The 27,891-nt window shown below is 38.2% G+C and overlaps 1 protein-coding gene across 1 annotated transcript; it reads left to right on the plus strand.

The window, feature by feature from the left end:
* Nucleotides 1–6,053: 6,053 nt before the first annotated feature.
* ASB7 (ankyrin repeat and SOCS box containing 7) lies at nucleotides 6,054–27,337 on the plus strand. The gene is made up of 4 exons (XM_010188165.1): nucleotides 6,054–6,150; nucleotides 9,222–9,482; nucleotides 15,700–16,305; nucleotides 25,743–27,337. Exons 2-4 carry the CDS (start codon nucleotides 9,272–9,274, stop codon nucleotides 25,880–25,882), a joined length of 957 nt encoding a protein of 318 aa, XP_010186467.1. The 5' UTR covers nucleotides 6,054–6,150; nucleotides 9,222–9,271; the 3' UTR covers nucleotides 25,883–27,337.
* Nucleotides 27,338–27,891: the final 554 nt, after the last annotated feature.

Raw genomic sequence — 27,891 nt, forward strand, 5'->3', positions numbered from 1 at the left:
GGGTGCTTCCCCCGCCGCCCACCCCCAGGAGGGGGTGCTCAGCCCCCCACGGTCTCTGTTTGGGGTAGGCAGGCGCCGCGCCCGCCGCTGCCCTGCTCCCGAGGCTGCCGGCGGAGGGGGGGTCCCGGGGGGGGGAACCCTGGGCCCCTCCGGAGCCCGTCCCAGGCTTCCCCAGCCCCCGGCGGCGCCTTCCCCGCCGCCGGGCCTTGAAACTCAGCGCTGGGGCTTGATCGGGCTTTGGGTTTGTTGTTTTTGGGGTTGGTTTTTCTTTTTGGTGTGTGCGCTTGACGGTTCCTGAAGCATGAACTCCTGCAAAGGAGTGATATTTAATTTCCCAGCAGCTCTGCTTTCTGGGCTACTTCCTGTCCCATTCTTTAGTCCTGATCCTTTACTTCAGTTCCCTGGAGAAGCTGCCCTGCCGGGGTAGCGGTCCTGCTGTTACCAACTCCTCAATATCCCGACAGAGCACCCCTTTTCTAGTTGAGATCCCGATTTAGGTAAATAACCCTTTCCTCCTTAATTTTTTGAATGCTCTTCCTATTTTGACCTGCTATTGCTGAAGTATTAATAATTTTTGTTCTCCATTTTTCTCTTTTATGTCATTGTGTTCTACTTTTATTTTTTAGGTTTAAGCTGCCTTAATGGGGAATTAAAAATTGTGACTCCAAAGAACAAAATAAGACAGAAGATAGAAAACAGCACTGGGAAACCCCCCAGAAAGGTGATAATTCATGTAGACTTTCTGAATCATCCTAGATGCATGGTTTGGCTGGGATTGAGTCCTCTTGTTTTAAGTGTTTTTGATGGATCTCAATAGGTAGCATTAGATTTCTTTGTTCTCTTAAAACTTACTTGCTATTGAGCTTTAAAAGTTTGAAAGCTCTGAATATCATTTGAAGTATGATTCCTCTTTCTCCTTGTAGCGCTTTGTCATTCTCTAAATTTAATCTGCAAACATGTTGCTTATGAATTGCTACTTAGTGTTTGTCTGTGTCTACTCTTGTCAGGAATGTCCCTGAAAATTACTTCACTCTGGGGAGTTAAAAGAATCTTTTTTTAAAGCCTTTTCACAAATGTATGGGTGCAACACTGGATTTGTTTCTGCTCTGATTCTAAAAGCTTTATTGGACTAGGTCATGGTAATTGCATTGTGTTGATTTAGTCGTACCAAACTTTTGTATGGGTCAGGTCTTTTTGTGTTGTAACGGAGCTGCAAAAATTGAAATTCATTTAATTGGATGGTGTTTGTTTACGTGTCCTTACTTTTTGGGTTGAGATCACAGAATGAGATAATGCTGTTAGGTGCATAAGGGAAAAAATGAAAGTCATCAAAAACTGAACCCTGCTGGTAGGAGGAAGGTTCAGTTTCAGGGGGAGAGCAGTTCGCAGGGAGAAATGCTTGGTTTACGTGGTAAGATGAAGAGATAGGCTCTAGAAGGAGAGAGTGGGGAGGTGAATGATGTCAGTCAGCCTTTTTCTGCATCCTACTGTTAGTGTGCTCCAAATAATGGAGTTTCTCCTTGTTCTTTTAATGCAGAGTCTGCCTTGAATCCATTCTAATCCGTTTCAAATGTAGATGAGTTTGTGTTATTTTGGCAAATCTCTTCTCTATATAGGTCCCTCTGGTCTTTGCCGTGTTTTCAGAGATGTCATTGGCTGTACCAGAATGTTCTTCATTGTCAGCAATAATCTATTTTTTAGCATTAGTTGCAGGGGAAAGAGCAGTACCTGTTGCCAACAGTCTTGGTCAAGGGTGAATCATTTTTCTAATATAGATGTCTTTAGCATATGATAAAACGTAGCTGGTACATGTCAAAGATTAAATAGAAAATCCCCCTGTAACACAACTGCAACACATTCTGAGATGCATTTTAAAAGCACGGGGAAGTGATGTTCCATGTTACTGTGGAACACGGGGACGTGCCCAGTGCGACTGCGGGAGGGATTTTGATGCTAATAGGCAAGACAGATGTGCAGTAGCACAAACTTACCAGTGCAGTTACGGCACGCCTGTTTAATCTGAATTTGGTTTATTATAATGCTCTCTTTACAACTCATGCGGCGCATCTATCGTCGGGGCTTGAGTTAATGTAGCTGCTCCAAGGGAATGCCTCTTGGTGCCAAGAAGTCTTGAGATCTTTGGGATTTATTCACAGAAGGAAATGTAAGTTTTCATTTGATTTGCAAAGCTCCTTCCTAATGTGAAATGCCAGTGCAGCAAAGTTTGGTTCAGATGCAGAGACTGGAATTGAGTTCACAGGAGTTGGGGAATTAACTTCTGGCAGAAATTTGCACATGGTCAAAACAAGGAACAGAGATAAACGTTGTGCTGATGTCCTGCTCTTGATCTCTAGAAGAAATGCAGCATATTGCAAGTACAGTTAGCCTCTAAGATAAAGTTGAACGTCTATTTTTTAATATTCAGGCTATATAATAATTTTAGCTTATTGTGAATTCTAAACTCTTGAAGGAAATGTGCTGAGAGGCTGTTTTCTGTTATTCCAGCATTCACATACAGAATGATACTATCGCAGTGAAAAACTGGCTTTATCCACTGGAGTCATCCAATGAATTTTGTCCACTTGGATTCTTTTAGGGTATATTATACAGAAGTACAGAACAAATACAAGTCTTCCAGAGACTGTTGAGTGAAATAAACTCTATAAGCAACAGTCATTTTTTTCAGCAACTGTATTACGAGTATTAGGGTTGAAGTGACTGCTTTAATGTGGTTTGAACTAGCCATTGTTTTCTGCTTTTGTCATTCTATGTAATAGTGGTGTTTGGATTCTTTAATGATACCAAGTCATGTTAAAACAGAAATTTTATACATTAACACTTGCTACAAATTATTACTTTTAAGGCTAAGCTTTCATCTGACTTCTACTGTTTAAAAATTAGTAACAGCATCACTGACAGTTAGTAGAGAGATGGTATTTCATGCTTGGTACCAGAGGATCTCCAAGCAATGCTGCAGAGCGCAAGCTCCCTGCAGTTTCAGTGCACATCTCGAGGAAGGAGAGTTGTAGCTGCACAAACCTGACACAACATTCTCTGCTGAAGAGGATCTGTAAGGCTTTGCTCTTCAGCACTAGCATTAAGGTCCTTGATTTGGAAGAATTTGCAGTATTTTCTTTACTGAGCTCTGCTTGTGGTTAAGGTTGCTGATGTGCAGGTGGGAATTTTGAGGACGGGTAGTGGATGATGCATTACCAGTGCTTTCTGAAGGTGAGGTCTCCTCCTTTGCTCTCCCATTTGCAGACCTGAAGTTACTTGAGCTGGGTTTTTTACTCATTCTCCATCAGGCCCAAAACTCAGACCTCACAACCTCTCTGTGAAAAGGATAATAGTTGGTAAAATGATACCTCTGTACTTCAGTTTCGGCCACCTGCAGAATGTAACAACGCAACAGCTGCTTATTAGTATAGAACAACACCAGTCAGCATCGTTTGGTGCTGCAAACGCCTGAAGTTGGAGGACTTTTGGATTATCTCTTTTATTTATGTTAAATTTAGTATGCCCAGGCTACAGGATGGCATTACAGATGCTCTGATGAGAAATGTGTAACTTTTAATGACCACTTATGAAGAGCGAAGGCTTTTCTGCTTTGAAGTCGCACTCCTCTGTGCTGTTTTGGATTCATGCACTGTTAACTCATTGCTTTCAGACCCAGCATATTTGCATATGTTGCTTGGTGATTTTCATCTCAGCCACTTGGATACCTCGCTTGATGTCTGAATGGGAGGTAGCATAGAACATCTAGCAGAAAATGTATTCAGGATTATAAGGCTCTGTGAAATTTTAGTGTTTCACACCTTATTTGCCAACTTTACGACTGTGATACAAGAACGCAAATAATATGATCGCTTGCCTTACTCTCTTGTCTGAAGACCTCCTCAAATAGGAAACTGAGCGTCATATGAAGATGACAGTCATGTTTAGCTTCTTTGTAAAATACATGTTGACCATTTTTAAAATGCCGTTTGAGTGAGAACGCGTTTAGTTTGTTCATGTTTTGAAATGGGTGGGAGAAGTGGGTTGTGAGAATAATGAATGCTGATGTGATTATCCTTATTCCACAAGGCTGCTTTTTTCGTTGTTGTTGTTGTTGATTTGATTTGAATATCTTAGAATACTTCAACCAGAGACAGCTAGGATCTACACTGATTGCATCTATGCTAGATATTAAATGTCATGTGTAATGGTACACTTTGCTTGTTTAGAGTTAGGCTAACATCAGTAAGTTATAGTCTTTATTCTGCCCTTGGATGTGTAATCTTAGACCTTAGGAATCAGGCCTATCTGTTAGGCCATCTGAATGAGCAAAATACTGTATCATAAGGTCTTGCTTTTAGTACCAACCTTGAACTTTCTTTAAAGTAAGCATATAAATATGTTGGAATTAATTTTCCACATGATGCTGACAATGACTTTAATGAAGTGACACGCCGACGTAAAAAAGTCTAAGATCTCTTTGACAACATGAGACATTATCAATAGATAATGAAGATGTTTGTCTTATTTTTTTTGTGTGCTACTTTACTACAATTATTAGTATTTTAAGCAAACTTTTTTTAAGTCATTGAGTAAATGAGCTTTACTTTCACTAAATACGACTTCTTTTTATTAAAGTTGCAGATCTTACTCTTGCCATATGCAGCTAATTTTCCTTTGGGGGGAAAAAAGCTTGTTACTTTTTTAGTGGAGCAATCTGTTACCTTGTCTGTAGTCTGTGAAGTCAGTGCAATTCTAATTTGCATCAGCTAATAAAAAATGTGTGGGTTTTAAAGTGAAAATCATGCAAAAATTTTAAAAAAAGGTGAACTAACGACTGATCATCTATGCAAAAAAACAAGGCTAGAAATGTGATCAAATTAGGTCATGGCAGTGCAATTTTGTGCAGGGCTGTGAGCGTATCTGCAGACCTTGTCTGTTTTATCTTGGGAAGCAAAGCTCTTGGAAAATGTGCATAAGAGGGATGAACAGAGCTTTTTTCATCCTCCTCTTACGAGCTATCATCAGGAAAGCAAGATTTTATGTTGCATTAAGTGACAGAAATTTTAACTCAAGCTAAAAGCTGCACAGTTCATATAATTGTTCTGCTGCAACTCATTTGCAGAAGAAGAAAGTCACAGTTGGTTTTGTGTGATCTGCTATACCATGAAGTAATTAATGCTTTTATTATTTATTATATTATTGCACTGCTCGCACGTGATAAGGGGTCCTGTTGCGATAAGCTCGCAGCCAAAGGTCACATAGCCAGAGGTGTACAAACAATTAATGAAATTAATTGATTAGCATGGACTGGTCCTGTTAACTGCAGATGTTAAGGAAGGAGGATGAGGAGCATTAGTCTGAAGAAGGCAACTGGACAGGGATTGTAACTGGAGTTCAGTAAACTATGATGCAAAAGGATGGTTCTTATATATGAAGGAAAGAGTGAAGATTTTTGGAATGAAGGTATCTTTACCTGTTTGTGAAATGCAGCCTGATCTGTCGTGTCAGGGCAAGACGACTGGCAGCACTGGAAGTCCACTTGAAGAACAGAGCAGTCGATGCTCTGTGCTGTCAGGTTTTATTCTTTAGATTGAGAAGCATAGATGGGATAGAAATAAAAAGTAATCAGACAAAACCCACAAAAATGGATTGGGAAGAGCTAAATGGATCCTGAAGGTTTTTTCTGGCATATGACTCCCACAGGGAGATGTTGAGCAGTCAGGCAAAAATACCTCCTGTAAACTTTGCATCCACTCTTGGTCGGTGGCAGGAGCAGAAATGTGTACTCTTTAGGGAAGAGTTCAGACCATCTCACCAGGGTTGACTCTAGAGAGGAAGTGCATCTCTTGTTTCTCTTGTTTTCCATAAAATATTCCTTGTAACCTTTTCCTCATCTGGCAGAAGCAAACTCTCCCCACCCCAACCTCTGGAGGACTGTCTGATAATGAAAGGAAACACATTAAAATGTACCATTCCAGCACAGGTACAAAGTGAAAGAAAGTAAACCTCTCACTTTTACTCGTTGCAACTAATAAGAAATATCACTTTTTTTAAAGGGGTAGCAGGTTTTGACACACATGGGAACACAAGATTATGAATAGTGAAGACAACGAAGAGTGGGACATCCATCAAAGAGTGACAACCTCTTATAAGGTAATTCAGGAACACGTTGAATTTATCCTGTTGTGCTTGCAAAATCAATTAAGTAGTTGTTGTTCTCCATTTTCATAGCATGATGCAATCATTATAACCAAGAATGTATAGGTACACTTCTTCATTTCATTTTTATACTTGCATGGGGAAAACCAATATGTAGCAATCCAAATGTGTACTGTGTGGTGAATGAGATTGATTACAGTTGCAAAACATTAAATATTAAGTGCCAAATGGCTAATGACTTCCAGTAGTCTTCCTTTCCTTCTCCAAGGATTGATGGTGTAAATGGGGATTTGCAAACAGGAATTTTAAATTATCTATGGAGCAGAAGTGAAAATGTTTTAAAATTGGTGTGCACCTAGAACTATCCTGAAACCTTTAATGTTACAGTTAAGTATTCTTGTAATAAGAATTTTATTGCTTGCCCTAGGGGTGAGATAGAAGAATAGATATTTACAGAAACTGTACAAGTGATAAAAGGATCTGCCTATGCCTGACTTTGTCTTCTGCTTTGTGTGTTTTAGTACTTATGTACTTTAGTACTAGCTAATTTGAATAAGCTCTGCTAGTCACATGCAACATATGGGGCCTGTGCCAACTTTTTATAATGCTGCATTACAAATATACCCACCAGCTGAGAAGTGTGATATAAAGAGCTTTGCTTTTTCTTAACCAACTGTCTTCATAGATAGTTGCAGGGGGGATACTGCTGTCCCCTTAAATGAGAAATTCTGTTTCTCTTCATCTGTTTAGTCATTCTATCTTTTTGGTAACATTTTGAGCAACTAGCTTGACCTTAATTTTCAGGATCACATGAGATCGTGCAAGTGTTAGTCCTTTACAAGAAGGGACTGTAAAAATGGCAGTAGAAAGTTTGTTTATAGTAACTTGTGATCAGAAATTCTCAGTTTGAGGGAAAAGTTTTCATATCTTGTTTTTGTACATATTAAGAAATTAGGGCTAAAGGGGCATGCACTGATTAATTTTTTCTTAGGATCTCCCCCTCGCTCGTACTTATTATCAGTCTGGTTCTGCTCAAGTTTTCTTTTGTAAATACAAAGAAAGATCTTGTTCCTATAGTTGGAATTTCATTAACAGTACTGCAAGTGGCGTGATCCAGAATGAAGTCAAGCTCACTGTCTTGTAGGTGAGCATGTTCCGAAGTGCTAATTGGAGTTTAGAAAAGAGCTTAGCAAAAGCTTATTAGAGTCAATAGAAATACTTCCATTGTCATCAGATTAACCAAGTTTGATTTTGGAATATGCTGCAAAAGCTGACCTATTGAGTTAACAGTTGCCAGTTTGTAAATCCCCTTTTCTTCTAGTGTCAGATAATGGAGTTCATGCTATAAAACAAAACAAAGTCAGTACCTAAGCCATGTATCACCTATTGAGCTAAAAAGTCTTTTTTTTTTTTACAACCCTATGCTGAAATAGCGATTGTTGTCGTACTCGGTAAGTTGAAGCAGTTATAAATGTTAGAGAAGGGCATTTGGTCTATGTAATTTCCATATTTGCAATGTAAGTAGGGTCCTGTAGCTACCTGTTAATTATGAGTTTATATCTCTCCAAGCTGCAGACAAATAACTTCTTGCAGTGGGCACAGCTAGGTTATAGAGGAGTGAATAGAGAGCTGTGCCTTTATCTGGAAAGGTGGCAGTGATTGATGTTTTCCCTTTTCTCTTGTCTGTGCGTGTATCTGGATCACAGGGAAACAAGTGCCCAGTGGGATGTCAGGAGTTGATTGTGATGTCTTTTGAATGACCTGTGAATCACGAGGATCTGGAAATTTTTACGATATTTATGTAAAAGAAGGTTTAGGTGATGATGTGGGTTGACATCCTAATAAAATAAGGTTGCTGTAAATTTTAAGTTTTGCTTAAAATTCATGTTCATCTTTAGAACTTCTCCTTGTACTTTTAATCTTGATTAACTTTGCAGGAATCTGAATACGTTTTTATTTCTCCTTTTTATCTTCCAGTTCTGTGTTAATATCCATTGCATTTTTTGAGTGTTTTCTGAGTCTCTCAGCATTACCTTTCCAATATTCTGCTTTTATGTTCTTTCTTCTGATACTCCTTTCTGTTCTAGGAATACCTGTTAATGGGATATGACACACAGTATATGTGAAAATGTAAACACTTAACAGGCTTCACATACTATGGAAGAACTCCTTAAATACTTGGTTTTTTGTTTTCTTGTACCCAGCTGGGTAGCAAGCAGAACTGCAGATGAGTACTTTTCAGACAGAGCATGGAGTATAGTACTTCTTTCTTTCCCAATGTATGCCTGTATCTAATCTATCTTTTACGATGGCTATTTTAGATAGCCTTTTGGCCCAGCTCTCTCATATACCGTATCAAGGTAATTATAAATCGAATTCTTCTGGTATATGTTCACATGGTGTTTAACAGAAATTCTTTGCAGTCTTTATGTACTAATAAAGAAGTCCAAAAACCAAAATACAGACGGGAGACTCTAATTAAAAAAAAAAGGGGGGAAAAAAAAATCAGTTTGAACATTAGTGTTACTAATATTCATGTGCAGTAAGTCACAAGAAAAGATTATATTAGTAAGATGAAAATATTTTCACTGAATCTTAGAGGTGATACATTTCTAGAAAGAAAATCAAGACACTGATAGTTCAGTTGCTCTAGCAATGCAGTGCTGTTTCATGCAACGGTTTGGTTCATCTATTTAACCAGTATCTCTGGAGTTAGTGATGCTAACCCTGTTGTGATTTTTAAATGGGTGTTGGGTGCTGGAGACTTTTTATTTTGCTTATGGCTCAGGTGCTTTAATTGTGGACTGTTTGCTGTCATTTCTGAAGAAAATGTTTACTATTTATAATATGTAAGTGTCCTTTTCTGTTGCAGTTCAGTGAATTAAACCATGGAGTATAATTTTGCTAGCAACAGTGAGATTGGTTTTATATCCTGAGTAGAAGATGACTTTGCTCTGCATATAGAGAGTAAATCTTAGCATTGCTTTTCATTAGTACTGGGTTTTTTCCAGATACCTCTTTCCTGGTCCCAATCCTAATTTATTCATGCTTTATATTGATTCAAGGTGGTTATTGTGACCTCAGGACACTTCTGTAAAAGCCAGACTCAGCTAGGATGTTACACCATCACTGTCGGAGAAATCCTGAACTACAGGAAGAGTTGCAGATTCAGGCTGCAGTTGCTGCTGGCGATGTTCACACCGTGCGCAAGATGCTGGAGCAAGGATATTCTCCAAACGGTCGAGATGCCAATGGGTGGACCTTGCTTCATTTCTCTGCAGCAAGAGGGAAAGAAAGATGTGTCCGTGTTTTTCTTGAACATGGAGGTGAGTTGCCTAGAGAGAAAAATCTTGATACCCATCTCACAGCTTTCTATCCCAATTTCCACTGTAGGGTTTTCCAGCACTGGGTAGGTATCAGACTACTCTGATTTTTTTTTTTCTCTTTTTTTGGAGTAGTACTTAATCTCTGTTTCCTTCTGATGCATACTCTGTGAATGAGGTAATAGATTAGCTTTATGTCCTAATACCTTACTGCTTTGCTTTTTTTTTTTTCTTTCCAGAGTTGCCTAGGAATTGTTAAAAGAATGAATAAGCATTATGAAAATAGGGCAGAAGGGCTCAGTATAAAATTAAATGCACTCACAGCTCTCACTATAGGCTTTTCTTCTCTGTTAGAGGGTATTATTAGAGGAAGCCAGGTTGTTGAATTGAAATCCTAGGGAAGTTTATTTCATAATTCTCGAGCAAATTAACAAGTTATGTTAAAGACTTGTTAAAGTTTCCATATAGGGTTTAACACAGCCTGCTAAACTTTATTAAAACAGTGCTCTTTGTGCAAGGACTTTAGTATCAGCTAGTCCAGTTGAGTTTACACCTTTCCTGCATCCATCTGTAGTGAAGCTTTATTTCAGTAAGTGATATACTTGTTTGGGTGATGGTTATTGCCCCTCAGATGGTAATAGTCAGAATTTTTTTGTTGTATCTTCTTTCAAGGCCACCTAAAGCTTTAGAAATGGATAGTCTTAATCTTTTAATGTGATACTGCAGAGGAAAAATAAGTTGTCTACAGTCTGATTAGTGCTCTTAAAGCATCCTGTATTCTAGTGCTGTTCTTGTCAAATGAATTACGAACTGAGATGTTTTCAGTCCCAAGGAAACTGAAATTATCTTTTTGATGCTTTATGTATGAGGCCATATGGGCCCCTTATGTGTATCGCAGTATTTGTCAGATGTATGGATCACCCTAAAAACTGAATGGCGTTAATAGGCTGTGGTATTTGCACAATTAGTGGTGTGTTCCTTAAGAGCAGTTGTGAAATACACCCTGGACTCCACTGATACACCTACTACGGATCCTAACCACATAGTATTGGCACACACTTGTGTCCTTATTGGAAAGAGGGGAAAGCTACTACACTGCACTCATAAATAACTTTAAATTCTACTTTTTACATGTAATATATGTGGATAATCTGCAGCCTTCACTTTGATAATGCAAAATTTTTAGCCTGTAAGTCTCAAAGTATGTTGTTTTTAACTCTGTAAACTTGAAGATGATCTGGGGAAAAAAGCCAACCCTTATATTCCTATGTATTTTCATTGCATAGGCTTTGATATTAAATAGCTGCTGATGCAGTGTTTTATTTTTGTTGTTGTGCTTCCCTATATGAAGTACCAACTGAATCTGATGCCTCGTGAAAACTGCCTGTGCTGAAACATCCTTGTTCTGGAAGCAATATAGCATTTAATCACCAGAACTAGAAAGTTGAGTAACAAATAGTGTGAGGGTTAGTCATCTACGGCAGCTTTCCTGTAGCTGAGCCGAGCTTTAGAAAATTGGCACAGTTTTGTGCCTTGCCTTCTTTTCCTTCAAAACAGAGGCATAAAAGATAATGAGTATTTAAAACATAATAATGTCACAAATGAGCTATTAAGCAGTGAATGAGCTGACTCTTAAAAGCAGAGTTAATCATGCTTGCCTCATTAGTGAGAGGCTTGTGTCTACCTTTCTTCACACAGTCTCCACCTTCCTCCCTCTGAAGAAGTGGATTATTTTGATGTTGGAACTTAATCCCTGTGGACCAAAATGATACTAGGGTGAAGGAAGAAGTTATTTTCTTGTGTGAATCTTATGGTAAACAGAGTCCTAAACTGACTATATATAGAAATTACAAAGAAGATAGTGAGAGGAAGTAGATGGAGTTCTGGAGAAAAGAGGCAACTGAGATGTTAGTGGGAAGGAAGGGGCAACTGCTGATAGTTGTGGTTGTCTGGAGGGATGATGAAGCTTAGCAAAGCTGGAAATATTTTCATAGCACAGGAATGAGAAAACCACAGTGGGCTACTGCTGAGGGTAGAGTGCTGTGCCTCAGATCTGAGATGCTGGAAGACTGACGTAGTCCTGAGCGGTAGTGGAACGGAGGTGGAGTTTGGCTCATAAAGGCTGAGAAGCAATCTGGTCACTGACCTGGAAATAAAAGGTAACTTCTTATGGAAGCCATGACCTGGCTGCCTCCTGCTTCAGCTTTTTTCTCCTTTTCCATCATTGCTCACCAGCAAAGAAAAGAGCCAGGGAGCAGTGTTGTGTGTGCAGATTGGCTGATTTGAGTGGAGGTGGTGGAACAGGAGGAAGCTTTTTATTATCTGCTGAGCAAAGAGACACAGATAGTGGGAGAAATTGCATTAAAAAACCCAGTCCAAACTGAAGGATTAAGCTAGCAGAAATACCACCTAGATACAGAGGTAATAGTGCAGATAATAAATATTCTTTAGCAAGTGATGAAATGCAGAAAGTTGATCAGAACCATGAAGAAACTTAGTTTTCATGAAAAATGGTGAATTTTACTTTCTTAGTGTATTTGTCTCATTTTAATAAAGTGAAGATTCTGTGAAGCCAGCTCTTTCCATCCATAGAAACAATCTAGAGCCACAGAGCTCAACAGGAAAGCAACACAAAATAGGCAGTGTAGTTTTCAGTAATCTTGGATTTTTGCGTAACAGGTCTTTTCCCCCCTTTAATGTACTTTTTAAAGTTTTGAAATGACATCTTGAGACAGACAATCCAATGCTGGACAAGAGCAATGTTTTATTAGTCCTGAACCACCACTGTTAACTTTACAACCGGCTAAAGTCTTGAAAGTGTGTAGTTGTTAGCTGTCCCTTGGTGATATCTTCTCAATGCTAATTGAGCAGGACAGTTTCTGGTTACTCATATTAAAGCGAAGAAATGATTCACCAAAGCGCCTAGGAATTGAAGAGTAACAGAAGGAAGTAGCCAAACAGATGCATTTATTTATTGTTAGTCTTGGCTGCAAGGTATTTAAATTTTACTAAGGTCATGCAGAATCCATGAAAAAGCAGAGAATGCCAAGTGCTCATCCCCATAAACCAGCTTATAAAGTGTTTCTGTGTCTGGACAGTAATGCTTTCCTGGAGGTCTCTTGTATCATTGTTATCCTAGCAAATTTGAAACAGAAGCTATATGTAGCTGTGTTTCTAAACCTTGTGGTCAGAATTAAGCCCTAGTTGGGGGAAGTAAGCTTGAAATAATAGAAATATTTTATGAAGTCAGTAGCATTGCTTTCTTGGCTTCCCAAATTAGACTGTGATAGAGTGACCTAAAGAAGGTGTCACGAAAGAAGGGAAACTGTCCCGATAAGCTGTAAATTGAAATTCTAAAATATTGGACTCTTGTTTAGGAATCTATATATCCTCTAGTTTACCGTATTAGAAATTAGTTTCTTTAAATGAGTTTAAATGACTAGCTTAGGTGCCCAACTTTAACATGAGATAAAATAATCTGAGTATCATTTTGTTGCAGATTTTCAGTCTCAAGTGAGATTGGTTGCAGTAATTTGGTACCCTTGATGAGCAGTTCAAGGTTTATGGCACTGTACTATGCCATATATTTAAGAATATTAGAAGTGTCCGTATGCAGCTATTTGTATTTCTGGATTTTGCTCTCCCCAAACTAATGGGAAACTTGAAAAGAAATAACTAGAATTGTTTGGCAGTCAGGATGAAGGCAGGATAAAGAAAAGCTGACAAGTGCTGGCTTCATCCCTTCCTAGTTAAATATGCTTGTACTTTTTTGTTTTTAACTCTTCTTCAGATTCTGAAAGGTAAGGTGAGATAATTATCTCCCAATTAATTTTACCTTGTTTGTGCTCCAGGGAGAGTTACTTTATAGTATAACAATGCTGAAGCCTTTTAAAAAAACAAACAGAAAAAACCCCCGCAACAACCCAAGTTCTTAAGGCAGCATCAGCTTTGTAGCATTACTTTTGATAACGTAGGGACTGAATGGATGGAAATTGTATGCAACATAATGCAGATTCGACTTATGCCAAAAGCCCTTGTGAAGTTCAAATGATTTCCAGAAGATGGCAGCAAAATATTGAGTGAATACCAACAGACGATGTCTTCTAAAATTGTTTCCGTAGTCAAAGGGGAAACTGGTACTATTAATTCATCAGAAGCCCATAATCTTTATAGGGATTACAATATTTTTATCGTGAGGTTTTGCTACTGGGTTTACTTTTGGAAGGTTGGTTGGTTGTGTTGCTTGGTTGCCCAACTGAGAGGCTTTTTTCCTATTCTTTTTGAGACACTTCTCTTACATGACTTTGTTGGTTTTTTGGGGGGTTTTTTAGTTCTCTTTAGTGGTCAAAAGCAATGAAATTTTGGGAGAGGGGAAAGCATGGAAAGGTACTTTAAAAACATCCTTGTTTTTCAAGTAAATTGTTTGGTTTGGATTACAACAACTTGTGTAAGACTGCATATAGATGCACACACAGAAGTTGGGGCATGTGTAATTGAATTTGGAAATAGCATAGACTAAATGGGATAGCTGCAGTGTTCTGCACCTCAGTTATCTCTCAGAAAGAGACTCTGAGAGCAGCAAGCATCACTTTGAAATAGTATCTTTGTCTTTAATGTCTTTGTGGGTTGTACTGATTCTTCACCGTATTTTGAACATCATCATAGCGTAGGTTAGGAACAACCTATCCAGTCACTGACTTCATTTTCCTTCCAACCCATGGGTGCTTCAGCAATGACAGTCACTCAGGTTAGTGTAACTTTACGGAGTGCTGCAACTTGTGCTTTTCACAGAAGAATAGGAAGGGATACACTTTCCTTAATCTTTCTCTTGTTATTTCTAGATTTCCTACTCTATACACTACAGGCAGTTTTCACATTTTATTTCTCTGTGTAGTCAGGCTGCATTAGTTTGTAGGTTGGTTTTTTTTGTTGTTAGTTGTTTGGTTTTCTCCCCTCAGTCTTGATTTTACCTGAAAATAAAAATCCTTTCAGTTGCTAGAGCCTCTTTGCGGCTGTGTTCTGGACTCTTTCTTACCTGTCAAGGTTATGGAAGGTGAGCAAACAACGTTATGCTTGTCTGCTCTTAGAGATGGTGTGCTTTGTGCGTAAACGTTGTATGATTACAGAGCAAACACCAGCAATTGTTTCAACAGATACACAGGAGTATTGAAAACATGTCAACTTAAGGCTAGTATCTCGTGCAGCCAGTATCTCTCTTTACCAGCAAGGAAATTTGGGTTAGGAAAGTGCCTCAAGCTTCCAAACTGTAGTTTGTACCTTTTAGCATCTGACAGACAGCATCTATGGATGGTGGAAGTCAAAATCTCTCAGCCTGGCTTGTTCTCTGGCTGAGAAATGGTAATGAGACAGGGACCTTTCCTTCAGTAATTAATTTGGTACATGGGAATAGTCACTTGCTTTACAAGTTTGGGTGTCCTGAGGAAATTTAATTAATTGAATTTATTATTTTAACTTTCAAATTCATAAAGCAAACTGGTTTTGTGCTTAGTTGGGTTAGGGGCAAGCAGGCAGAAATCTGTGCGATCACTTGTATTCTGCACTAACGTTTTTCCTGACTCCTTCCTTAAGTGAATGGTTACATTCTTGTAAAATCTTAAATTTTAGTAAAAGTATAGATTCAGAACAGATTCATCGTCTATAAAACCAGACTTTATCAAGATAATCTGAAATAACATACATCCTACATGCTTTGGAAATCCTGTAGACCACAGAGAAACATTTTACCTAATACAGTATTACACCCTAAAAACAATACAAAGCTGCCAGACCACAAAACATCCGCAATTTGGGACAGCAGATGTTTCTCCACATGCTTCTTTTTAAGAGCAAGAAGCAACACAAGGGAAAATGAAAAAGTTGAACATTGAGAAAGAAATGTAATATTGTAGAGCTGGAGGAAAACTGGACAGAGAGATTTGAGTAATTAGCTAAGAGTGCTAGGAAGATGTGGAAAACTGTTTGTCAAAAGGAAACATATGTATAGGAAAGAAAAGGTCTTTTTTGTGTAAATCTTTCTTGAATACATTGTAGCTTTTTCTTAAAAATAGCTTGTTCATGAAAGCAAGAATTAGTTTGAAGTACCAAAAAAGCCTGTCATGCTCTGCCTGAGAAGACTAACATTGAACCGTTTGATTGTTGTTTGCGGCGCTGGATTACCGTAATGCCTTCTAATTATTTTTCAATTTTATTTTAATTTCAGCTGATCCCACAGTTAAGGACTTAATTGGAGGCTTCACGGCTCTGCATTATGCAGCCATGCACGGCCGAGCGAGGATTGCACGCTTGATGCTGGAATCCGAATATAGAAGTGACATTATTAATGCAAAAAGCAACGATGGTTGGACTCCCCTCCATGTAGCAGCCCACTATGGAAGAGACTCATTTGTCAGGCTCCTGTTGGAGTTCAAGGCTGAGGTTGATCCGCTCAGTGATAAAGGTACCACACCGCTTCAGCTGGCCATTATCCGAGAGAGGTCAAGCTGCGTGAAAATCCTTCTGGATCACAACGCCAACATCGACATTCAAAATGGTTTCCTGTTACGATACGCTGTGATCAAAAGCAATCACTCTTACTGCCGAATGTTCCTTCAGAGAGGGGCGGATACAAACTTGGGTCGCTTGGAAGACGGACAGACACCCTTACACTTGTCTGCTCTTCGAGACGATGTGCTTTGTGCGCAAATGTTGTATAATTACGGAGCAGACACTAACACAAGGAACTATGAAGGACAGACCCCACTGGCTGTTTCAATAAGTATTTCTGGAAGTAGCCGACCCTGTCTGGATTTCTTACAAGAAGTGACAAGTATGTATGTAAGAGAAGTTAATCACAGGACTCAGTGTCCTCTAAAAGCCTTCTTTGAATTTAGCCCCAGAAAAAAAAATGCTTCCTCTCTGCCCCTTGCTGCAATTTAAATGCACTAGAAAATTTCTGGGCTGGTGAAGGGATTGTGATACTGGGAATCTCTTACTCGGCAAAGGTGCTAATGTTAAGTATGTTTTGTTTCAATTAGTTTTGTTTCAATATCTGCAGGAAGCATTCATCTTTTAAAAAGTGAACTGTAAAATCTCATTTTATTAATGGCCTTAGCACGTAAAATGTTTGGGGGTTTGAGTTTTGGTTTGTTGTTTGTTTAGTTTTTTAGAGTCTTTTGCTTTTTAATTTTTTTTTACTTGCTGTGCATATGCTCTGCAGTTGCTGACTTCTTCATCTGGGGCAAAAAAGAGTTTTTGCTGCTTTATGTTCTCCAAAATTCTCTCTCTCCCCTACACCAGACAACAAAATGGCATAGTTCATTCAGGGTTTCATGTGCTGTATAGCTTTGATTTGATTTTGTTGATGTCTTTGAAATATGAAAGAGATTTTAACTCATCATGACTTCCGATATTTAAAAAGAGAATTAGGGTCCTAATATTCGGGTCACTTTTGATTATCGGTCTTGGTGTACTTGATCTACTAAAGTTTTTCTCTCCTTCTCTCATTCACCATGGAATGCTCTAATAGTGTTCATAATTATAGTATTGCCTGAAGCATTTAGGAATTGCTGATTAGCAATTAGCAGTAGTTAGCTAATTCAAACATATTAATATGGCCTGATAAATGATCATCCAACTAGGATGATTTCTACACTACAGAAGATGAGGTATTTCATAGATCCTTTTTTTCACCTACAGTTCCGTTTGGTTTTTCTGGTTGTGGTAGTTTTTTATGAGAATTAAGTTAAGTTTCACAACCTGTGTACTCTACAAAGAAACTGAAATTTCCTGTGGGCTGGGGGTGAATCAGCTGAGATCTGTTATCAGCAGCTGACACAAATAGGCATTTGGAATTTCATTTTTGTCTCCATGATTTGTGGTGTTATTTTAGCTCATGACTGAAATCCAAGGAGAATTTTTGGAAAGATGGAAGTCGATAATAAGAAATACAAGCAACGAATAGATTTTGTTGTAATTTGCCTGCCCTTTCTCATTCAAATGCATTTCTTGCTGGTTCCTTTTTGGGAGCCTCTCGCTATATAGTAGCACCGTCACGGTTATTAGTAGATGATACAATATCCAGACTTGCAGTTTTTCACATTCTCGGGAGGTATCGGTAAGCATGAAAGCTTAAACTGCCTCAATGTTTCCTCAGTGTCTGAAAACTAATTCAGGAAGCTGGAAACTGATGCTATAACTTTATTTTAGTGTGCAGATTCCATACCTCAAGGGTTTAATGTTAAGGGAGAAGTTAAATTCTGCTACAAAAATGTAGTTTAAATTTGTGGCCAATGTAATAGCGTTGGAACTATCCCAGTTTTGTGCTGACGGAGGGAGAACTGGGAAAGCGGGGAGGACTTGTGCTGACAACAACACTTCAGCTCTGTGCTTCTGAGCAAAATTATTATGAATATATGTTTACAAACAGCTATAAACAGACTCTGCTGACCTTATTATAAATATCCAAATACTGTCTTCCATGGTTTTAATGAATAATCGCTTTAATAAGATGGTGTAGGAGAGATGAAATAGATAAAGAGCGAGCTGGGGTTTTGGTAGGGGAGTTGCCAATTAGATCAGACTGCGTACAGGGAATTATTGAGATCTCACACTGTAGCACTTTGGGAAAAATCTTGTTTCTGAGTCAATGATATTGCAATACCCAGGAGTATTTACCAGAAGAGAAATTCTGAGTATTCTTCTAGCGGAAGTCTTCCTGAAATTTCCTGTTGTGGTTGGTAACAGTGCTTTGGCTGTAGGGTTTAACGGGAATTTCTAGTTTGTTTACTTGGACATTATAGTAAGTGCTTCATGCAGAAATCTGTAGCTGTAAGTTTTATACGTGCATCTGAAGTTTTAAAGATTATATTTGAGAGTAAAACAGGAATTGGTTTTTACTTTTGCAGTAGATCAAAGTTTTTAAGGTTAAAGATTGATATGTATTTGAATTATGGAAGTTATCAAACTGATCTGAGTCTTCAAGAGAAAGTGGTTGTGTGCTTCTTATAAATGGGATACTCTTTAGGAGACTAAGTAGCTTTTTTTTATACTCAGAAAACATATTTGTACGCTTTCAGTTCCTCAGAAAACAACATATGTGATTTTCTTTCTTCAATTTTATTAATTGCCTTCCTTTTCCTTATCTATATTACAACTACTCCAAAAAAGCATTTCTTGGCAACCACCATGATACCTGAGATCATCTGCTAAGGAGTTGTTTTGGAGCACTTCAGTTTTACGAGCTCTGAACCTGCCTCTGCAGGAGTGCCGATGGGTTAAGCTTGTAATACACTGATTTGAAATTAAAATAGAGATGCATGTAGATAATATGTATAAAGATAGAGATACATACCTTTTTTTTGTAATGTATATGTCTACAGAATTAATATGTGCAATTACAGTCCAAGGCAGAAAGATTTATGTCAAAGCTGAAGTTGGACGGGATTTGAGAATATTAGAACTTATAGAAAAAATGCAAGTATTAGAAAAAATACTTAACAGTTTAAATAAACTTTTAAATACTAGAAATTCAATTACGGTCTCATAAAGGGGAATAAAAAAACCTGGAACCCTTTCCCCTCCCCATTTAATTTAATCACCATTCAGATAACATAGCGGACAAGAGAGCCTATGAGTAATTCTGCGAGTTGCTTGTCTGTGTCGAGGCAAAGAGGGAGGTAAATGGATACGGCCACAGGAGTGAAATACGGCATCGGTGTTAACAGGTAGCAAAGAACTCATTTCGGATCTGGAACAAGATCTAAAGGTCACCAAATGAATTACACTACAAATACTTCATCTGCACTCCTTTTTTTAATTTTTCAAAGGGCCAATCTTTGGCTCTGACCAGAGAGTGTAGTTTTGTGTTCAGATTTATATAGCACTGTACATGTGCAGAAAAACTTAAAGTCCTGTTAAGGAAATCCTTATACATTCTCTTTTCTGTCCCTTTGCTAATTAAAGACAACTTTTCACTAGGATTTTATTCATTTTTTTTACTGGAAGAACATTTAAAAAATGTTAAACTGCACAGTTTAAACTTTTTTGAGGACAGAAGTGTCATAGTGAATTAAGTAGATTTCTACATATTTTATTACATGTGTAATTGCAAGGAACTAGAGTAAGAGGGTTATTTTATAACTTTCATTTTACCTGGATTAGTGATAAACAGATACAATCCGAATCCTGGTTACTTTCTGCAGATTGCAGGCGCCTATTTGTTAAAGACCAGCGTAGCTTTTAATACCTTTAGAAAGACATAGCCCAGGTTTCTTTTCTTTCTGGAAAGAGGGAAGGTGCCTTTCAAATAACTTTTTAATTCCCAACTCAGACTTGCCTAGTGTGACACTGAAGAATGTAGCTATGCAGTTGACTCTTCATATTAAGCAGTTGAATAATTTTTATATATCGATATACAAATGTACACTTTAGAAGAGTTTTTTGAAGAGGCTTATGTTAAAAAAGAAATAAAAAATACATGTTTTTATATGTGGCATGTAGGGTACAGCCACTCCCATTGGCACACCTATGCTGTACTCTGTTACAGTGTAAAAATAGCATAGCAATGTATCTTAATCCTGTCTTTGTGTTCAGAGTGCTCTGCTTACTGTCTCCTGAACACAGATAAACGTTGTGGTATTGAAATTCTCAGCCGAATTTCCGTAGCAATTTCAGTAAGTCTGAATTTATAGAAACTTGGCAAAATATATTTTTAAAAGACCTTCTACAAGCAACTTAATTGCTAAATACACCTCTTATACTTAACATTGAGCTTTACTGGCATTCTGCTTTTCTATATATGCATTTTCAATCCATAAACCATTCCTCCTCAGTACGTATTTTCTGTGCCAGAAATCCTGATGTTTAATAGACATCTAAAACTCATTGTGGAGAATTAGTTTTCAAAGAGCAATGAAAACATACTTCAAGTATTATGACAGAGCCATACTGAACATGAAATTAAACTGGGACTTTCAAAATAACTTGTATGATATCCGGTTAAAAGAATTAAAAGCTCTTTGTCCTGTTGAGCCAGATACGGATTCAAGGAGTTTGTTCACTTTCTCAGTGAACTCTGTAATTCTTTTTCTCTCTAAATTCAGCCCTGCATGTCTCATTTCAGACTTACTGGCATTTTGAAAGCTAAAAAGCCAAATATCCTCTCTAGTTATTCTACTGGGTTGATCTTGGGTTTTTTCACAGAATACAAGACCATGCTTTCCCTAAACTATTAGGAGTTGCCATTCAGCTCAGGAGCAGCCATGTGCTAGGTGATCACATCCTTTCAGTATCGTCCTGCTTGTTTGTGCATCCTCAGCAGTGTTTTTCTTGGATTTTGGGTGTGAGTTGCCAGTTGAGACGTTCAATTCTCTTTAATTCTCCCCCCAAAAAAGCCAACAGAATCATAAATAAATTTAGTTGCTGGCAGTAGCTGAGTTCCTTCACAGTTGTGATAGAAGAGATGGATGTAATAATTGGCTGTGCATATGAATACTTATTGTGATACTCCAGAGGAACTGCCAGCCATACATCAGCCTGGTTTCAACTATTTTTTTAATATTTCACAAAGCGTTTATTTTTAAGTTTCCTCTGTAGCTAAAAGAGAAACTACGGAATGATTTCTTGCTACTGTTTTCAGCCTTTCACAATTCCCAGGGGAGGCAGAGGATCACTTTGAGAAATACGACTGTAAGCTTTTTCTGGAGAAATGCATTAATATTGCAGAGAAAACTGTGTCACTGACGTTGGTTTTCATGTTTTAACTTCTTCAGAAGCTGGTTATCCCCTTCAAACCAATGCCACTGAGTGTTTGCTGTTGAAATTACTTTTATTAAAAGTAGATAGAGCCAATACATCAGAATCTTCTCACAGGCTACAGGTGTATTTATTAATTTCAATTACTCCTGGATATTACTCTCTTGGATAACACAACAGGTCAGTTCATGATTTTTTCATTGTGCAGATGTTCTTGTATGGTGGAGAAAAGTGGTACAAGTTCCCCCTTTCCACCTTTACAACACTTCTGCTTAAAACCGAACGAGAATCCCTAAAAATCAGTGTTGTCAGAGGTGCTGAGTCTGATATTACACCTTAATGATCCTTAAATCCAGACATCTTAGTTGAGTTAGTGTTTTGTTTCTTGGGGAGCGTGGTCTGCGTAGGAACAATGGGCAGGCACAGGTCTAAATGCATAAGGTGCAGAGCAGTTGTGATGATAATAGACAGGTTTTTTAGTTCTTATAGGTAGTAAATCCTAAATGTAACTTCTGTCTGCCCCTGGATAGAATAGCAAACTCCCAGGAAATAGCAGAAAAATCTTGAAGCTGCAAAAAGAAAAGGAACGGAGTATTGAGTGGAAATTCCAGATTAATTGTAATAATTTCATGCTGTTAAAACATATATGTTTTTCCTTGCTTTACCAGAGAAGACCAATCTATTAATAATAATTTAAAAGGCTTATTTCATTATTTAGGTAAAATAAATAATGGTTATTTAAGGAGGCAAGAAAAAAGCTCAGGAACTTACTTTGTTAGCAGTTGAATTAGGGAAATGGTTCACTTTTGTACGTACTGAAGTCTGCTGCCACTAGAGAGAAAAAAAAAACCGAAAAGCAAATCCTCTTTATTTTATAACCCTGTGTTTTACATTTCTCCCGTCTGGAAGAAACTTTTCTGTCGCGTTTGTAAAACTCTACCCAAGAAGCACGTTGGTGGGTATTTCTGTTTGCCATGACAGCACGTAGCGTGTCTATGGAAGACAACAGATGGACTATACATTTCTTTTTCCTGTCATTAATAACTCTGATTTGATTATCACTAGAAAGCCTGCAAAATAAATGAAGTTATCTAACTTTTTCCAGTGACTATTTTAGCAAACGTTCAGGTGTTTGCTGCCCCGGTGCTAACTCGGTTGTGTAACAGCCTGACAATAACCCAGAATAACAGCACTGCGGTCATCAAGGTGTTTCTTTGAGACCAGATCAGGGATGCTTTGGGGTTCTTTTTAAGGTGATCAGTAGTTTTATAGCACTGGTTTGCATGATGGTGGTAATTAGGTCAATGTTACCTTTTTTGTTTATTTATTTTTTTATAATCCTCCTCTTTTCTAGCTTATTTATCTAAATAACTTCCCGAACTTGTGAAGCCCAAGTTGCTACTTCCTAATTGTTTTGAAACAGAACTTTTATTCATCATTTAACTTGTCTTACTTTGCCAAATTGCTAGTAACATTTTTCATTTGCCAAACCAAGGTTCACTGACATCGGGCTGTAATCCTTTATTTTTTTTCGGTTTCATTCAGATGCAACCAAGAATGAGTAAGTGTTCCAGACACCGTTTCTAATAAATCACAAATGCATTAATAACCCTGGAATTTGCAAGGCGTGACCTAAGACACCAGCAGCCACTAGATGTAGCAACTGGTGCTTAACACTGGAAATGTCCATTGTTAACACATTCCCGGGAAATATTTTTAGGCTTATCGGGGGAAAATGTCATACATTTGATAATCGGGTCTTTTGGAATTAGCTGATGACCGATTGCTTCTGGGTATTTTAAGTTGTCTGCTCCATTTTGTTCTCAAAAAAAACCCCGTAGGATGTTAATTAAAAGGCATTCATTTCTGAAACCAGAAATCAGTGTCTCATAGCTGTATTATTGTGTACTCCACTAAAAAAAATGCACATCTGTAGACCTCTATAGCCTCTAACACTGCTGTCTGCAGTTGACTTTTGAAAAGATGCATCCTTTCTGGACCCTGTTTGCATTTATATTTCAAGCATTAGAATTATTCCTTTATCACCATTCCTCTGTGTGGTTTCTTACCAAAAGTGACTTTTCTTTCCCTGAAGCCTGAGCATTCAGCTGTTGTCAGAGTTGTATAAGTTCATTCCTTCAGGTGGAAAAAAGAAAATTGCTAAGGAGAAACCACCAGTGGACAAAGTAATTAATGATCTGTGTTCTGAATCATGGCTGAAGGAGATAATTAAAGATAAATTGATATTTTGATACTGTGGCGGTAAGTATAATAAAAGTATTTAAAAGTTTTATGAAGGAAACTCAAATTTTCATGCTCTTTAATTTCAAACCTAGTTTCTTTAAGAACAGACAGACTATTTTCATGCATTACTTCTGCTGGCTTACCTCGGATAATTTTAGTGCTTAAGATAAATCCCAGTGTCTACCTGTCTATCAGCCTATTTCTATAGAAAAACCTATGTGAGGGGGGGGAAAGAGAGAGCTTTTTATAAAGGCTAAGTGAAACCATGTACAAAATGCCCAAAGTAGAAAACAGGAAATAGTTTCATAATCTCCTTACTCTGTGCTTACCAGGAAAGTTTAATAAACTTGTAATGTCAATGCTTATTTAGCTGATAGGAGGTTTGTTGCTGAACGAGGAGGAGGATGGAGGAAGGGAAGGGCTCCAAAGCCAGCTCTGGGGCTGGCTCGGGTGAGGAAAACCCTTCCCATCTCCTCCACACAGGTAATGCTCGGTGAGCTGACAGCATCCTACTGTAAAGTCCGCCTGCATCCAGCCCCGTACGAGGCATTTCCTCTCCAAAATGTTCTGCTTAATTGGTGGCAGCTCAGGAAAGCTAATTGGAAACTTCCATCGACATTATTTAATGTCTCTTTTGTTGTTTGGTGCTGCTTTTTAAAGAAATGATTGATTCAAGCAGTCAGCTCAGTAAAATCACCGTGCTTTTCTTTGCAAAAGCAAGCACTGCCTTTTACCATTAATAATTCTACAGATAATAAAAGAGAGCAGTAAGTTGCTCTGTTGGTGATGGATTATCTTGATACCGGCATAAGCACCTGCATTGTTCATGGAGTACTTTGACTCAGACAGCCATCGGGTGCCATAACTCTGTAATCTTCTTTATTTTTCATTTTTTTTGTAGGCCATTCCATAGTTAAGTTGATCTAGCACAGGCTCAATGTGTTATTGGGGTAATTTCAAAAAAGATATAGCAAATGGAGGTAAAAGTACGAAGGCAGGGGCTAGTTTGGTCAGAGGTTTGGAGTGGCTCCCATGGTGGGAGGTTATTAAATAGAGCAAATGTCTTCAGCTTTGGGAGGAGGTCCCGAGCATGAGTGAGATTGATATAAAAATATGTACAATCATGACTGGCATAAGAACAATTATTCATTTGGGGGTTGGTTTTTTCGTAACTCAAAGAATGGTAGGCACGCAATGAAGCGATCAGGAAGCAGATCTAAAATAAATAAAAGCACTTTGTAGTTTTCCAGCCAACGCCTAATTATATTGTGAAATTGGTTGCCACAGGATGTTTTGGATACTGAAAGTATGAATGGGTTCAAAAAAACATTAGACAGATTTACAAAGGACAGGCTATTCACAGCTATTAAAGCCATAGATCTGTGTGCAGGCTCTGGTTTAGGAAGGCCCAAAGGCACCAGTGCTGAAAGCCAGAAGGGTATATTGGGACAGGATTTCTCAATTTCTCTTGTTCTGCTCTTTTTCTCTCTTCCTTTCTTTTTTTCCTTGGGATCCATCACTGGGTACACTCGGATACCAGGCTGGATTAACCTTTCTTACGTTATGTTGCGCAGGGGACTGTTTTTCAAGGTGTTTGACTTTGAATCATTTCCTGTTAAGACTGAGTTTGAAAGGGATCCAATGCCTTTGGAAAACCATTGCCCGAAATTCTGCAGTTCATGTGGTGTCAGTAAATCTCCTCTGTGGACAGTGGTTAACTCGTATTTTCATCTCTTTCTTATGAGGTTGTGGCTGCAACCAAAACCTAAATGCTTCATCTTTTCATTAGAAGGGAAGAAACAATCTTTAACTCTGCCACGCGATCCTTGAATAACTTTTATAAAGCCTCGCTCTCTTGGGAAACTGCCTAGTCCTGTTGCATTTGAATGTAGAAGTTTTTGTCTTAATATTTGGAAAGAAGCGAGACAAAATCCACAGAAGTTAAATGTAGGAGTTATGCTGTTTTACAGTGCTTAAGCGTATGTTGCCACCTCGTGGGAATGCTCGCATGGATAATGTCACTTCACACTGGCATCAGTAAAATTATGTGCATGTAAGAACGTATTTTTAAGATTCAACCCTTGATTTCATTGAATTACTGTTCATTAGAAAGGTGTTACCTTCCACCCTTTTTCTCTTGTAACTTTTTCCCTTCCCTCTGCCTCTTAGAAAACAGCAAACATCTGTTATTTTACTGAGTTAATGATCTCTTAAAGCATATTTAAAACGTGATGATTTTACTTTTATGTGTTCCTCTTGTCTTTTCAGGACACCCCAGAAACTTGCAAGATCTATGCCGAATTAAAATCCGCCATTGTATAGGCCTTCAAAACCTAAAACTACTTGACGAACTACCCATTGCCAAGGTCATGAAAGACTACGTAAAACACAAATTTGATGATATCTGATATCCATGAAGAGAAGAACTCTGAGCAAGATTAGTTATATTCCAGATACTGAAGAGGCTTGTTGCCTTGCACAAAGTATATCCTATGCAAATTCTGATTTTTCTGTGAAGTCAGAAGGCAGGTATACACTTCCTTGGGTTTTTTTATACCACACGCTAGAAGGTCTTAATTTTTGGTTTCTTGGTCCAAATTTCCAAGGTCCAAGCTTTCTATACAATAATTACATTTTCAAAATTGCTGTTGGTTTTTTCTTTTTGTTTTCACATGGAGTGTGCAGACTTGCCGTGGAGATGGAAGGTAGCCTCTCGAGGGAAGTGCTTGGTTAGAATTGGCATGCTGAGCAATTGATTCAATAAAAGTAATGTTTGGAAATCAAGGCTCCAGTCCTGCAAAAGGATACCGCTACCACGACCTTCAGAGCCTTGTTGTCTGTCGTGACTCTTGTCTCTGCTGGGGTCTATGTTTTTGCAGGATAGAGGGAAGAGTTGATAATCAACATGTCCTAGGGTACTGCATGAATAGAATCTGGAAACTAATGGAAAAAAGCAGTTACCCTATTTAATTTGAGGGTCTATACATTGGCTTTTTTATATTGTTCTTTTCCTCATTATTGTAGTTGGGGTGCCCGTAAAATTCAGGCCCTCTTCTTTCCTGCCATTCCCTGGAAAATGGGCGGCTGTTTGTAAGTGTTTTTAACAGTGACAGTACACTACAAAGAGGCGTAGCCTCACTATTTTTTACATTAACTTAAGAGCAAACAAATTTAGGGTTTTTTTTGAAGCCAATGTATTCTGTTTCTCATGCAGTGCCTCCTGTGCAATAATCTTTCTGATGTATTTTCCCTTTATGTGTGATTTCTCCCCCCCCACTATTCCTCGTTTAGTCTCAGTGCATTATTTGTGAGAATAGGAACTGCCGCCTCGCCGTAGTGTTGGGGTGACGTTCCTGACGCGATGTGGCAGTTGCTGTTCGTCATTACTCCCCGAATTTCATGAATGTATAACCTGCTTTATTTCACTTTCAGTTGAAATTTTATCTACGGGTTCTCAGCCAAATTGTATCCACTACAAAGAAAAAGGAAAGGAAAGAAATTGGCCAAACCCTTTTCTTTAAAAGGCAGTGATAGATTATTTTTTTTTTCTGGTTACTCTGAAATTAAATTTGTTTCAGGTTAGACAGTGGGAAGTGCACATAAGTCATTAAAATGCATTATATATTATAATACATTATTATATGTGCATTAACGAGAAAAGCCCCAGTCATATTGAGAATTTAATTTTTGCAAACGTGAAGTGGTTTCCAATTAATCTGAAAGCAGAAACTCAAAGGAGTGCTGAAATTTGGCTACTGAATGTGGTTTTTGTACTAGGTATTAAAAAGATCTGTTAAAGAGTTTTGTTTCTGATCCTAACAAAGAAAAGAAGTTCTTGCTATCAAAAGAAGATCAGGCCAAAATGTGCAGTTGTTTCACTCTGTATTTTCAAGGGATGACAGAGTCATCATAAGGTTCTCATCAGTGTCCTCTACTTCTGTTTTGCCATCTTCCTGGCTCTGAAAGAGCCTCTCCAATATCAGGAGTGCTTTTGTACCAATTATACCAGTGGAAGTGGGGAGATGAAAGGAACGGTGGTGGCTTTTAAGTTTCACACTGTCACTTTCAAAATATTTAATATTAAAACTATGAAAAGCAAGGTGAAGCAGGTATACTCATATTATTGAACTGTGCTAGTTCCTTTTAATCCCTTATAACCCTGGACTGCAGTTCCTAATGGATGCACGGGAGCTGTGGCAAGCAAGGAGGATTCTCTCTCTATATGGTGTCTGGCGTTGCATCAGGTTTCCAATCAATACGTGATTTTGGAGATTCATGGTTTAAAGTTAATGGGATGTTGAGACTTATCTCCAACTTGTAGGGGTTCAAGTCCAACCTGCTTGAGCAGCAACCAAAAGTCCATGTCTCAGGAGCATGAGCAAGCAAGAACATCCAACCCTGACACCACACAGTCCAC

This window comes from Mesitornis unicolor, unplaced genomic scaffold (genome assembly GCF_000695765.1).
Source record: "Mesitornis unicolor isolate BGI_N332 unplaced genomic scaffold, ASM69576v1 scaffold4857, whole genome shotgun sequence".
NCBI lineage: Eukaryota > Metazoa > Chordata > Aves > Mesitornithiformes > Mesitornithidae > Mesitornis > Mesitornis unicolor.

Excerpts from the sequence above, each read along its gene's own strand:
- ASB7 (XM_010188165.1), top strand. The coding sequence starts at position 9,272 with ATGTTACACCATCACTGTCGGAGAAATCCTGAACTACAGGAAGAGTTG. Across the intron at positions 9,483-15,699 it reads TGTTTTTCTTGAACATGGAG|CTGATCCCACAGTTAAGGAC; the intron begins GTGAGTTGCCTA and ends TTTTAATTTCAG. Across the intron at positions 16,306-25,742 it reads TTTCTTACAAGAAGTGACAA|GACACCCCAGAAACTTGCAA; the intron begins GTATGTATGTAA and ends TTGTCTTTTCAG.